At 39.1% G+C, this 14,548-nt stretch overlaps 1 protein-coding gene across 8 annotated transcripts in view; it reads left to right on the top strand.

The window, feature by feature from the left end:
- The window catches only part of ABCC4 (ATP binding cassette subfamily C member 4), a 209,407-nt gene that overhangs the window by 124,125 nt on the left and 70,734 nt on the right, over positions 1-14,548 (top strand). Inside the window, exon 21 of one of the 8 annotated variants that reach the window (XM_043534650.1) lies at positions 1,503-2,074. The exons of the other annotated variants lie outside the window; for them this stretch is intronic. Within the exon in view, the coding sequence (XP_043390585.1) occupies positions 1,503-1,652 (150 nt within the window). The 3' untranslated portion in view covers positions 1,653-2,074. Of the gene's footprint in view, positions 1-1,502; positions 2,075-14,548 lie in introns of those variants that run through there. 8 annotated transcript variants of the gene reach the window in all.

Raw genomic sequence — 14,548 nt, 5'->3', positions numbered from 1 at the left:
TTTACAAAGAAAGGATTAGTAATAACAGGGTGAAAATAATAGTCTTAATAGGAACAAGAGAAAGAAGTTACTGCAAATAGAAAAATGTCTATAAGCACAAACAATGTTAGTGACAATAAAAGGATTAAATTTATGATATTCCAGTGATTTTGATTGGCATCCCAATTCGTCCTTTTTATCAATACTTCAAAAGCAAAATGTTTACAAAAACAACCGCTGTATGCTAAAATATTCTTAATGCCTGTAGACTTAAAATTCAGAATTGCAGAAATTAGAGATGGAAAAGACTGATTAGACAGTCTGTAGATTCATCATTCTACCTATTCAGAAATGTTTCCTACAGTAATATTACTTAGTGCTTTATCCAGGCTTACGGATGACTCCATGGAGATTTAACCTGTTTTTTTCATATTGAAATTAAATGTACTTTGGGTTTGTAAAAGTTACTTTCATCACATTGATAATATTTAACTCTTGAAGTGTGCTAAAAAATTAATTTAAGACATTTTTAGTTAAAACACATTTTTTAGAAAACACCTCTTTTCTTGCCTAAGCAAGGCCTTAAGGTTGAAGAGCTTTTTGCCCTGCTTTTCAAAGCTGTTCAGTGCAGTAGACCCCTTTGAGAGGGAGATGGGATGGCTTTTTTTTTTTAATCTGCTTGCAGGAACTCCCTTAGAAATTGTAAACACTTTTTACCATTATCTGCTGTTTTCCTAACTCTTAATGTTAAGTTTTTGAATTTGCCTAGTTTCCAAAGTATACAAGAGATCTGTCCTATGCGCAGAAGGTAAACAATCTGCTAGAGCAGGGGTGGGCAAACTTTTTGGCCCGAGGGCCACGTCGCGGTTGCGAAACTGTATGGAGGTCCTGGTAGGGAAGGCTGTGCCTCCCCAAACAGCCTGGCCCCTGCCCCCATCTGCCCCATCCCACTTCCCGCCCCTGACAGCCCCCATCAGAACTCCCAACCCATCCAACCCTCCCCCGCTCCTTGTCCCTTGAACGTCCCCTCCCGGGACCCCCCATCCCTAACCGCCCCCCCCCCCCCCCAGGACCCTAGCCCCTATCCAACCACCCCATTCCCTGTCCCCTGACTGCCCTGATGCCTACCCACACCCCTGTCCCCTGACTGTCCCCCGGGACCCCCTGCCCCTTCCCCCCCCCCCCGCTCCCTTACCATGCTGCTTAGAGCAGCAGGAGCTCGCCGCCCAGCCGGAGCCAGCAGGCCAAAGCACCAGCGGCACAGCGAGCTGAGGCTGCAGCGGAGGAGGGATAGCAGGGGAGGGGCCAGGGGCTAGCCTCCCCTGCCAGGAGCTCAGGGGCTGGGCATGATGGTCCTGCGGGCTGGATGTGGCCTGCAGGCCGTAGTTTGCCCATCTCTGTGCTAGAGTGTATGTGTATTGGCCATTTATTTCTATCAGTTATATGGAATCAAAACTTTGTCTTTCTTTAGACTTTTCAGCTATCTTTTATTAGGACATCTTGCTTTGTTTCAATTAGTTTAGGCAATGTATTTTTGTCCTGCTATCCTGCTGCGTGCCCAGACTACTCTGCATACTGCCCTTTTGCTAGCTTCCTCTCCTGCGTATAGTATGCTTCTGCTCTCCCCACTGTGTACAGGACTGGGTGAGTCCAGGCTGCGGACAGTGAAATGACATGGCTTTGCTGCTGCTTCTGGTACTTGATTGTCTGCCCCTGTAATCAGCATGAAACTCCTCTCCTCCACAAAGCCTGGTGACTGCTGCTAAAGCTGGAGAGAGTTGGAAAGAATTTAGGGGACAAAAGGAAAGGGGAGGTGTTGAGAAACTGAGGCGGGGAAAGGGAACAGAGGTAAACAGATAATTGCAGGGGAAATGACGTTCCGCATGGTATTCCTCAATTTAGGGTTAACGTGTCCCATGTTGTCACTCATTTGAGAGTAGGGAGGGGGTCTGTCTCCCATTGTGGAGTGTCTGGAGGTAGAGAGGTACAAATATGTCTTTCCAACTAGTGCAGATAATTTATATTATTACATGCATCTTTCAAGTGCCTGCCACTGTAGTTAGTAAGTGCTCAGATATTATAGGCAAATGGGGGTAAAGTCAGTGTATTGTATGTTTACCCAAACAAAACTGATCTGGGATGAGAGAATAAAGTATTTCATTGTAAATGTGAATTTCTTGCTCTTTTGATTGTTATCAAGCCTCTTATCCATATTGTGAAAACTGCAATTTGCAAAAGTTTCCCATCCAAAATCTCATGTGCTTAGCTACTTAGTTCATCTCTTGTAAATAGGGCATTTAAATATTTGAAAGACAGGTGTTCTAAAGTTTGCACTGTAAGTGAAAACACACAAGCTTTGGGAACAGATGTATGGTATAGTTAAGTGGGGGTAAAAGGATTTTTTTTAAATACACTAGTTGTATACGTCCAGAATCTTTACTGAAATTATTTAAATGATTTTTGTTGTACATAAATTTCAGTGCTTCCCTGTTCTGTTGGGCATAAGAAAAGAAGCCTTAGTTAGTTAAATCCTATTGTAGGTTTGTTGCATTTAGCTATTAAACTTCTGAGCATGAGAGGAAAAACATTCCCTCTCTTTGTTAAAATGTACCACTGCTGAACGTCGGTGGTGCATATTAGTTAATACATCTTGAATTTAACAGCAAAGTTATATTACATTATTTATCTCTAAGGAAGCATAGATTTCTAGAGAGGATAACTGTTATCAATTATGATAAAGATCTTTTGTCACTTGTTTTGTTTGCAGGTGTCTTTTATAAGACTTTCTATAATCCCTTCAGGAAGAAATATTTTCTTCTTTTTAAGAACAGTATTAGCGAAGTATAAAAGCTCTGATCCCTACTATTGTTGTTGATTCTTTGAGGGACATTTCCCAAAATTCATTGTTTTAAATGGTTGTCAGGAGGAATCAAGTGAAATTTAATAAACAATGCAGTAACTGGTTCATCTTACTTTATGTGTAGAAGCTTTTCTTGTGAAGATTTGCATTGAGGAAGTGGTCCTTGTTGTGAGTTATCGTTACTATATTAGCAAGTGTATATTTCATTTCTGAACAAATAAACTTAACTTGGCTGGGCCCAGATACTACAATGAGGAGTGCTGTAGAAGTACCTATAAATAAATAAAAATTTACTAATTTCAGGAATTTCATAGTTAAAAAGAATATAGATTTTAAGAGAATACCAAAAATTCCCAGTATTACTGTAGACCCATAATAAAATTTACACACTGCACAACAGTTGTAATGAACATGATTAGTCTAGATAGCTATCCTGGATGAAAAATAATTCCTAAAATGGAAATAATTACATTTATTTTGTCTGTCATTGGATAAACCAGAAAGAAACAGTTTGTTTATTTTTAAAAGAGACTAGAAATGTTCTGGACATGTAATAAAGAGTTGTTAGAGAAAAAAAAATTAAATGGGGGGCATGCAACAAGCACAAAAATGCTTAAATAAAGCTTTACTATATTTGGGTTCCAGAGCTGACCATGTTTTTCAGAACTGTGGATCTGAAAGGGCACCTAATGTCAGCTCCTCATAGTCCAATATGTGAGGATTAAAGAGCAGGAGACTATAAATTCTGCTTCCCTTGTTTTGTGAAAAGATCTGCTCAACTTCAGCATGAAGGTATTAAAAAGAGAAGATTTTGGCCTTACAGAATGAGGAAATCATTTTTTGCCTGCTACTTTGTAAAGATCATGTTCGCTTGATAACTGTCTGTTGGAATAATTGCTTCCATCATTTTATAAATAAAAATTAGAATGATCTGTCAGAGCACACATTTAAGGATGTATGCTGCTACACTGATATCAAATGGAGCTGTATGTGCAGACAGAGGGTTATTATCGGATATTAGGTTATTATACTTAGCTGAGTTTCTTTGAATTTTACATTTACGGTCTGATTCAAAACTCATAAAAGTAAATAGGAATCTTTTCATTAACTTCAGTAGGCTCTGTATCAGGCTGCTAGCGTTCAAGGCTTGTATCCAGAAATTGGTGCACTGGTTTGGGGCCTTATGCCTCTGATGGACTCTGTGTGGGCGTAAGTTTCCATGACAGCTCATCTCTTTGAAAATTTGTGCCATATTTATTAAATTCATAACTGATCATTTTCATTTACTGCCATGTTTGTTATAGTCCAAACTGATTTTGAGAAAGTTAGTGACTTAAACTAGTGGAAATAACTTGAAAAGCAAAATGAAGGTAACAATGTTTGGTGGTTGATATAAGCCCATATACTTTGTTAGTCAGTTACCTTATAACTCTTACCCTCTTTCTTCCTTCCCCTTCCTTTCCTGCTGTTGGTTACATTCATTTGGGACGTCTCGTTTTCAACTAAGTTGTAAGCTCTTCGAGGCAGGAACCATGGATAAAATGTTCAAAAGTGCATTGATGACTTAGGTGACTGATTCTCATTGACTTTCAATGGATTTAGACACCTAAAATTACTTAGGGTACATCTACACTGTAAATACAATAAAGGGTTAGTTCTTAACTCAGGTTAGCTAACAGGTTAAAAAAGCAGTACGGACAGGAAAACTCCACTATTATCTTGAGTTTGAAGCTCAAGGTAAAGCCTGTAGCGGAGTCTGGTGTTGCATTCAAATGCTAACTTGATTAAAAGCTAGGTTGCGATGTCTTCACTACTATTTTATTCTGAGTTAGCAAACACCTTTTTTTGCACTGAAAGACATCTCCTTAGATGCTTCCGAATATTTTATTCTATTCCTGCTTATATGTTTGTACTGTATCTGGCACAATAGGACTTTCATCCTGAGTGGGGTCTAGAGGTGCTACCAGAATATAAATAATAGTCACAAATATCCTTTGTTTAGTGAACAATAAAACTGATCAGATTTAATTAAATAGATAAATGGGCTTAAGGATGTTCAATGCCCAACTTCTGTTAAAAGTGAATAGGACTTGGGCACTCAGCTCCTTTAGGCTCTTTTGAAAATCCCTTCTAAGCTCACTTAGTATCTTAGCCAAAATTTCCTGACTCTATCTCTAGCATGGCAGGGACGCAAGGTTCCAGCCATGTGGAGCTCATTGACAGACTGTGGCTTATCATTTAAATACACTGTGGTTAAAATATTACAGCTGTATACAACTTAACATAATATTTGTATATTGGCTTTTTTTAATTGGAGAAAGAATACAGGGGTGGAATATTATAGTACTCATAGTTTAATAGGAAATGTAAGATATAACATTATATTAAGTAACATTTTATATACAATAGCCCATATTTTCAAAAGTGGCCACTGTTTATGATGCCTTGATTTCTGCATGCTCAACTGGAGACACTTTGGGGCTTATTTACAGAGATGCTGAGAGTCCATATCTCATTAAGTTCAAATGGACTTGTGGGTGCTTAGCATCCTTGAAAAATCAGCATTTTAAGTGTCTGAAGTTGGGCTCCCAAAATTAGTAGCCACTTGAAAATGTTGGCCAGTATGATCATCTTCGTAAAGTTCTACCGATTCTTCCATTTCTAATAGCTTCACCATTTCATGCTCTTTTTTTAAATATTCCCTTTCTTCTACAATAGTCACAAGTTGGTATTTAAAGTCAGCATAATATAGATGTCTTAGTTTATTGTCTTTTTGATAACAAAATGTAAATCCTCTATGATTTCATTATTCATATCTAGATAAATGAATTGCTGGTTTAGTTTCCCTCATATTTAAAGAAGATACTGCTTTTAAATTATCTCCCACTCATTTTGATTTTACCCTGTGCTGGATTTTAAAAAACTCAAGATTTGTTTTGTTTCTGGGGAACATTGTGAACATGTGAACTATCAGCAGCTGCTCTTGGTAAAGGGCAGTGATTTATTGAGGAAAACTGAATTGCAAAACCTTTTTTCCTCCCAAAATCAACAGCTTGACTGAGCTTAAATAACTGACTTTTCATATCCTTTCATCACATACAAAGACCTAATCTTGAGACTACTTGAGCCACCAATGTAGGCTTTGGCTAAGACCACCGCTGAATGTGTCATTCCCTTCTCACCACACACAAAACACATTGACTGCAGCTTTATGAAGTGAAAATACTGAAGAAAAGGAAAATGTGAAGAAGGTGTCCACAGTCATTCCTTTTAAAAAATAGCTGCTGCATCTGGATATTAAGAACAAAAAGTGCCTAAGACTGGAATAATAAGCTAGGGTCACTTGCTTTCATAGGTGCAAAAGAGTGGAACTGCCTTTACTTGTTTCAGTACCACTGACCCTTGCATTTTATTGTTTGGCAATGTCAGGGAAAGTGTGTAGAAGGAATTCCAGCATCTTTTAGCTTTACAATGACTTTGTCATTTTGTGATTCTTACAGTTCATTTTTTCCCCCAAAGTTAGTCAGCTTTTGTATGTGTAAGATAATTTTAAGATGTGTGCATTGGATAATTACATAAAAGGTCTTTGTCCGCTAAAAGATTATGTAACTTGGTTCAATTTTTATGATATTTTAAAACATTAAAATAATGAGGGTATCAAAAAATACCCAAGGACTGGGATCTTTGTTAAATGTCTCTCTGTTCTGTTTGGTGAAGCAGGTCGTGCAAACATGTATCTTTTGTGTGTGTGTTGTTACATTCTGATTTTTTGAGTGGTGTTAGTTGCAAAGATTCTGTGATTTTGCCATTATAGGAAGTTTAGCTAAAAGAGAACAGTAAATAGCAGCATGGTGACAGTTAATCATGGGGGGACTCTCTGAACCTTTTTCTGCTTGCATCTTGTTCTGTTCCAGTTTCTCTTGTCCAGCATCCATGCCACAATGGATCAGTTAGTATTTAACATAGGGCTAATTAAGTCTTATTGGGACAGAGGGACAGGCGAAAATAAGAATGTTATTTTTACCAGGTCTATTAGAAGAAGGCACAGGCATTTAGATAGAAATATGGTGAGGTGGAAATGTTCATTTAAAAAAAAAAAAAAGGTGATTCTGTAACTTTTTCTGAAGTTCCTTGATTTATTTATTTTTGTATTTTCATGGTTGCCATTAACTCAGAATAAAAATATCCTATTTACACTGATGTGAAAAAAAGGAGGGGAGGATTTCTGCCTTGAAGATCAAAAATGCTGTAGGTGTGAGGGTAACATGGTGTGTTGGCTAAATAAAGCAGCCCTTTATTTGCTCTCTCACTCCTCTTTTGAATGCCCCAACTATTAAATCTCAGGAACCAGATGGAGTAATCTTGATGATAACCAGTATTAACCAGTATATATGCTAAAGCCATTGCTGTGTCTTTACACTGTAACTGTCATCCATTTTTCTTTAATGTTTTAAAAAATTATTTTGTACTTCAACCAAATATCTGGGTAGGCTGGTCATCCAGATTTAGGCCAGAGCCATGCAGAGCTCAGAGATGTCTCCAGTTTCCAGTTTTTATTTCTACTCTACAACTATTTTCAGCATTATTAGTGACAGGTAAAGTTTCATTCTCTCTCTTTCTCTCTATATATATGCATGCAATAAGGTTTATTTCTATAGCAAAACAGAAATTTAATATAAAATATCAAATATCCAGGTAACTATTTCAGTGTTTTCTGCATTTTGTTCTTGTTTCATATCTGTTCTATTTTTGAATAAAATAAATTCTTAATGAGATGCCCCCTAACCTTTATTCATATGTGGAAGAAGACAGTAAACAAACATTCCTCTTAATTATTTTGCATTTATCTTTTTTCCCTTGATGACTCTGTTTCTCTTTCCTGACCTTTTTCTTCTTCATTTTCTTTTCACTTTGTCTTTTTCTTTGTGTACTTCTCAGCTTACAACAACATATTGTACCTAAGTTATTTCTCTGATTTTTCTCAATGAATTGGGGGAAAGCAGTGTTTTAAATATAGTATCTCTCAGTTCCTTGAAAAATAAAACTAGCTTTCATTTAGTGATATGAACTCTTTTCGCTGTAGCTCCTGGTCTAGAGTACTGGAAGTCTCGTGTGATGCAGTCTTTTTGCAAGATTTCTAGTAGTTCATGGTTTTGACTGGTTGCAAGCAGCGGGAATATAGCAAGGACAGCTTTTCTCAAAGTATTTTGGTGCCTCTGGATGAAACCAAAAGGTGCTGAGGTGCACAAAACTACTTCAAAGTTAAATGAACAACCAAACAAAGGTTCAGTTCTACTTTTGGATAAAAATTTAGGTCAGACCTTACCTTTGGCATTCATATCCCTATTTTCCTTCCCAAGTTACTTTGGGACAGATCTTTAGCTGGTGCAAATCAGCTTAGCTGAATTGAAGTGTACCAGCCTTTACACCAGCTGAGGATTTGGCCACCCAGAGGCCAAGTGAGGAGCTGAGTTCACCCAAAATTCCTAAATGTCTTTCAAGAGATCCTGCTGATCCTAGACTCTTCAAGTCTATTAGAAGTGGGGTTTGGTATATTTTAGTATGGAAAGGCCACAAAGAGGTATTCATAAGGCTAAGCAAATATATTTTCTACAGTTTGTTTGTATTTTTTCTCTATCTTTTTTGTAATACTAAATTTGCTTTTGGCACGGGGTGGAGCATTTGATTATTTATTTAAATGGCTTGTCAAGCATTTTTATAACCCTCCACATTTGTAGCACAACCTGATTATTAAAAAAAAGATATATCAAGGTCATTAATATTTCTAACACTTCACAGCAGCTAGAAATCTTTTAATTCTACTGTCAGTTATAGAATGTAACAATCCTGTTCCGAATGGCGATAAGTACAAATCTTCTAGATTGCCTTAAACTATTGATATACTATAGATATGACTTATGTGCTTACAAACAAAGTAGGATTTCACTGTTTGGCAAAAAGACTGTAGATTTTACTTTTGATTTGTGAAAAAAAAACTGAGCATAATTTGAATTACTAAGTTATGTTTACTAGTGTGGGTGTTGGATCATTATACATATTTATTCTGAAAACAAACATGAGGACAAGAAATTATCTGTAACAAAAAAAATCTCATAGAAATGTGCTTCTAGGGTTACATGTGCATATCATGCAGTACTTCAGAACTTTTATCCTGCTTTTCACAAGATCAGAAATTGATATAGTTGTTGATCAGTGAATCCTCCAGCAGATTAAGGAGTTGCATTGATGAGTCCACAGACAGTACGTCGTCTATGGATTGATTTAAAGAAAGGCAATTTACATCACTGATTTATATCACCAAGTGGAAATCCTTGATATAAATCATCAGTTCTAATCAAGTTTTTCATTTGTACTTCAGTTATTTTCTAACTACATTCTTATCGGTTGATAGAACCATAAAAACATGTTGATTTACAACTAAATAAAGCCTTTACACTAGAATTGCTACCTAGGAGGGTCCATTATAACTATATACATTTATTTAACATTTAACATTGAATAGTTTATTTTTTCAGATTATTATTAATTGTATCTTTTTATTATGTTAGAATATGGTAAATGATATATTGCTTGTTTGCTGGATAATTAAGATTCTTTTTCTCATGATTTGTGTCAAGCTGCATTAGGGTGGGAACTGGAATTTAACTGAACACAAAGCAGCATATACAATTTTTTTAATGCTTTAAATATTTTAGATACATAAATTTCAGTTATCAAAATGTTTCACATTTACAACTAAATGATTTCTTAAACAAAGGGGTTAACTGTAGTCAGTAAACTGAACTATTATTTCAGCCCAACATGGTAAATTTTTTTAAATATGTACAAGTGAAAATGACTGGAGCTTAAGTTTCTACTTGCCTAAGGGCAGGTCTACACTTAAAACACGGCAGTGGTGCCACTGTAGTGCTTCAGTGAAGACTCTCTGTGCCAACGGGAGAGCTTCTCCCGTCAGCGTAATTAATACACCTCCCTCAGAGCGGTGCCTGTGTTGAAGGAAGAAGCTCTCCCACTGACAGAGAGCTGTCTACACTAGGGGTTAGGTCGGTATGATTGTGGATTATTTTTCAACCCCCTGAGCGATGTAGTTATATCAAAGTAAGTTTATAATGTAGACTTGGCCTAAATCTCTTGAAAATGAGACCGTCTATTCTGTTATTTAGACTGTCCTTCAAACTTTTAAAACTAGGGGATCTTATTCCCTCCCTCCTTGTTTTTATTCATAGACAAGTTTTCCTTCTTTTTCAACTCCTAATTGACTTCTCAGCTTTGAATGTATTAGTCCAAATGAAGAAAATATTCTTTCTGTGCCTGCAGAAGAGGCTACTTTGTCAAAAGCAGTTGTAGCACTTCAACAGGCTCTGGTTCCAGGTGCTTAGCTAGTGACTTCCACCAGCTCAATGGTGTGACTTTCTTTAAAAGATCATCAGCAAACATGTACTGCTTGAATGGTTCATCTCCAACCCTGAAAGTCATGATGGTTGGCATGATTAATGGGTGATTATTAGATGCTCATGTCATAGTAGCATCATCTCCTTCAGCAGTTTAGACATCTACCCTGGTACTTTGGGTTGGGAATATTGGCAAGAAAATGAAGTGGAGTAAGTGCTTGATCCATCTGCTTCTTTAGTGCCTGCAATTTAACTTTGTTGTTGGGTATTTCTTTCTTCAATGTTTGACATTCTTTCCACATTTTAACAGCATCAACAATAGAGCAGCAGTCTTTGTGCAGGTTGTCCAAGGCTATGGAAATAGGTTTCAGTTAAGTTGGCCATAAAGTAATGTCTGACGCTTGGGTCATCTAGTACATTGAAAGAGGAGGGCACTTTTCAGGGACTGAAAAGGGATGTAACATTTCTTGCTTTGGGAAGCATTGCTGTCTTTTGGTATTAATTTAATAGCACTTTTTACTTCCTCAGTACATTTGGATTATTTTCTCTAGTTCTGAAAATAGGAGAAAATTAGAGGGAAAAAAGAACTTTCACTTTCTAGACAACAGCTATTCCTGCATTATTGTGGAAAGCTACTATTCTAAACCACTGTGTTTACTTCCATCCTCTTTTCCCCAACTCTTGTTTTTCAGTGGGCTTTGAAATACAGCACAGTCCTTTATTTGCAAGTCATTTGTGTCCTGTTAAATGGATTATTTTAGGTCCTCATTGCTGAGAAAAAAATGTTAGGCTACCAATAGGTAATACACTGGCTTAGTAAGGGTTTCCCTTATGTCTGCTTCCATAACTAACAGCCTATAACTTACTCCTAGCTAAAAGACAGGTTTCAGAGCAGCCGTGTTAGTCTGTATCTGCAAAAAGAAAAGGAGGTCTTGTGGCACTTTAGAGACTAACAAATTTATTTGAGCATAAGCTTTCGTGAGCTACAGCTCACTTCATTGGATGCATTCAGTGGAAAATACAGTGGGGAGATTTATATACACAGAGAACATGAAACAATGTGGTTACCATACACATTGTAACAAGAGTGATCAAGTAAGGTGAGCTATTGCCAGCAGGAGAGCGGCGGGCGGGGGGGGAAGTACCTTTCGTAGTGATAATCAAGGTGGGCCATTTCCAGCAGTTGACAAGAAGGTCTGAGGAACGGTGGGGGAGCGGGGAGAATAAACACGGGGAAATAGTTTTATTTTGTGTAATGACCCATCCACTCCCAGTCTTTATTCAAGCCTAAGTTAGTTGTATCCAGTTTGCAAATTAATTCCAATTCAGCAGTCTCTCGTTGGAGTCCGTTTTCGAATTTTTTTGTTGAAGAATTGCCACTTTTAGGTCTGTAATCGAGTGACCAAAGAGATTTGAAGTGTTCTCTGACTGGTTTTTGAATATTATAATTCTCAACATCTGATTTGTGTCCATTGATTCTTTTACGTAGAGACTGTCCAGTTTGACCAATGTACATGGCAGAGGGGCATTGCTGGCACATGATGGTATATATCACATTGGTAGATGTGCAGGTGAACGAGCCTCTGATAGTGTGACTGAATTGATTAGGCCCTATGATGGTGTCCCCTGAATAGATGTGGGCACAGTTGGTAACGGGCTTTGTTGCAAGGATAGGTTCCTGGGTTAGTGGTTCTGTTGTGTGGTTGCTGGTGAGTATTTGCTTCAGGTTGGGGGGCTGTCTGTAAGCAAGGACCGGCCTGTCTCCCAAGATGTGTGAGAGTGAGGGGTCATCCTTCAGGATAGGTTGTAGATCCTTGATGATGCGTTGGAGAGGTTTTAGTTGGGGGCTGAAGGTGGCGTTCTGTTATTTTCTTTGTTGGGCCTGTCTTGTAGTAGGTGACTTCTGGGTACTCTTCTGACTCTGTCAATCTGCTTCTTCACTTCAACAGATGGGTATTATAGTTGTAAGAACGCTTGATAGAGATCTTGTAGGTGTTTGTCTGAGGGGTTGGAGCAAATGTGGTTGTATCATAGAGCTTGACTGTAGACAATGGCTCTTGTGGTGTGTCCTGGATGAAAGCTGGAGGCATGTAGGTAGGCATAGTGGTCAGTAGGTTTCCGGTATAAGGTGATGTTTATCTGACCATCGCTTATTAGCATTGTAGTGTCCAGGAAGTGGATCTCTTGTGCGGACTGGTCCAGGCAGAGGTTGATGGTGGGATGGAAATTGTTGAAATCCTGGTGGAATTCCTCAAGGGCTTCTTTTCCATGGGTCCAGATGATGAAGATGTCACCAATGTAGCACAAGTAGGGGCATTAGGGGACGAGAGCTGAGGAAGCGTTGTTCTAAGTCAGCCATAAAAATGTTGGCATACTGTGGGGCCATGTGGGTACCCATAGCAGTGCCGCTGATTTGAAGGTATACATTGTCCCCAAATGTGAAATAGTTATGGGTGAGGACAAAGTCACAAAGTTCAGCCACCAGGTTTGCCGTGACATTATCAGGGATACTGTTCCTGACAGCTTGTAGTCCATCTTTGTGTGGAATGTTGGTGTAGAGGACTTCTACATCCATAGTGACCAGGATGGTGTTTTCAGGAAGATCACTGATAGATTGTAGTTTCCTCAGGAAGTCAGTGGTGTCTCGAAGGTAGCTGGGAGTGTTGGTAGCGTAGGGCCAGAGGAAGGAGTCTACATAGCCAGACACTCCTGCTGTCAGGGTGCCAAGCCTGAGATGATGGGGTGTCCAGGATTTCCAGGTTTATGGATCTTGGGTAGCAGATAGAAAACTCCAGGTCGGTGTCCCCCCCCCCCCCCCCCCCCCCCCCCCCCCCCCCGCTCTCCTGCTTAATAGCTCACCTTAAGTGATCACTCTTGTTTCAGTGTGTATGGTAACACTCATTGTTTCATGTTCTCTATGTATATAAATTTCCCTGCTATATTTTCCACTGAATGCGTCCGATGAAGTGAGCTGTAGCTCACGAAAGCTTATGCTCAAATAAATTTGTTAGTCTCTAAGGTGCCACAAGTACTCCTTTTCTTATAGCTAAAAGAGTTCTTCATAGCTCAAGAGGTAGAGGGTTGGGTTTTTGGTTCCAGTTTTGATATCTGCCAACAACTGTGGAAAGTGCATATATATAGTTTGTCAAAAATACACTCTAAAAGTTTTATATTTTATCTACAGTGTTGTTAAGGTAGTTTATTTATTACCCATTCAGATATTATCTGTAATTCTCAAAGGCAAGAATACTGCAATAGATCCCCACTCTGGAGATGGTGTTCCCTGTGCATGCTTGAAGTTAGAACCTACTAGGGGGACCGTATTTCCCTATGCTGAATAAGGGACACCTGGTAAAATTACTCATATTCAAATAAGTTCAATGGTAATCAGAACTACGCAGTATAACCATTCAAAAAAATACAAACCTGTTAAAAAGAAATACTGTGTAGTTGGATTCTTTTTATTTACTTTCTTATCTTTAAGACTTTAGGGAGGGGTGACACACACGGGGAGGGGTGACACACACACACACCCGGGTACAACTCTCTCAAATGGGGGAAAAATTAGTGGGTACAGAGCATCTACCGGCACCATGCTTCCCTCTCTGCTCCCCGCCCCCGCAGCTCTTGCACTCCGGCAGCCCCGTGCAACTCCTCCTCCACCCTCCCAGTGCTTCCGGAGTGCCGCAAACAGCTGATTTGTGGCTTTCAAGCTCCAGGAGGGAGGCGGAGGACCTGGGGCTGGCCACAGAGACTCTAGGTGGCAACGGGGCCCCCAGGCGGGGGGCCACACTGGGTGCAAAGCCTGGGGGTGCTACAGCACCCCCCGCACCTTTACTTCCCACGCCTATGGAGACCCGCTGGCACTCTGCATTGACCTCCCGTGGTTTGGCAAATTCTCTGGTTCAGAACTGGGTCAGGTCCCAAGGGTGCCAGACTAGAGAGGTTCAACCTGTACTGCTTGTACTGCCTCAGGAGAGACCAAGATTCAGAGGTCTTTTCTGTTACTGGAGTCATACAAAAAATTATTTCTAACAAATCCTTCTGATACCTTCTTCTCATAAGATAAATCCCTAAGTTACATGCACGAGACCTCAAATGCTTGTGGTGGTGGTGATGATGATGATATTAATTATAGGAGCCCTAGTCATGGATCAGGACTCCATTGTATTAGGTTCTGTACACACACACAGGACAAAAAAATGGTCCCTGCCCCAAAGCAGTAAACATAAGACAAGAGAGGGACACAGACGTGGGTGTACAAGGAAACAGTGAGACAGTATTGATCAGCATGATG

Source organism: Chelonia mydas, chromosome 1, assembly GCF_015237465.2.
Source record: "Chelonia mydas isolate rCheMyd1 chromosome 1, rCheMyd1.pri.v2, whole genome shotgun sequence".
NCBI classification, from domain to species: Eukaryota; Metazoa; Chordata; order Testudines; family Cheloniidae; genus Chelonia; species Chelonia mydas.
Note: the sequence above shows the minus strand (reverse complement) of the source record. Positions and strands in the feature narration are given on the sequence as shown.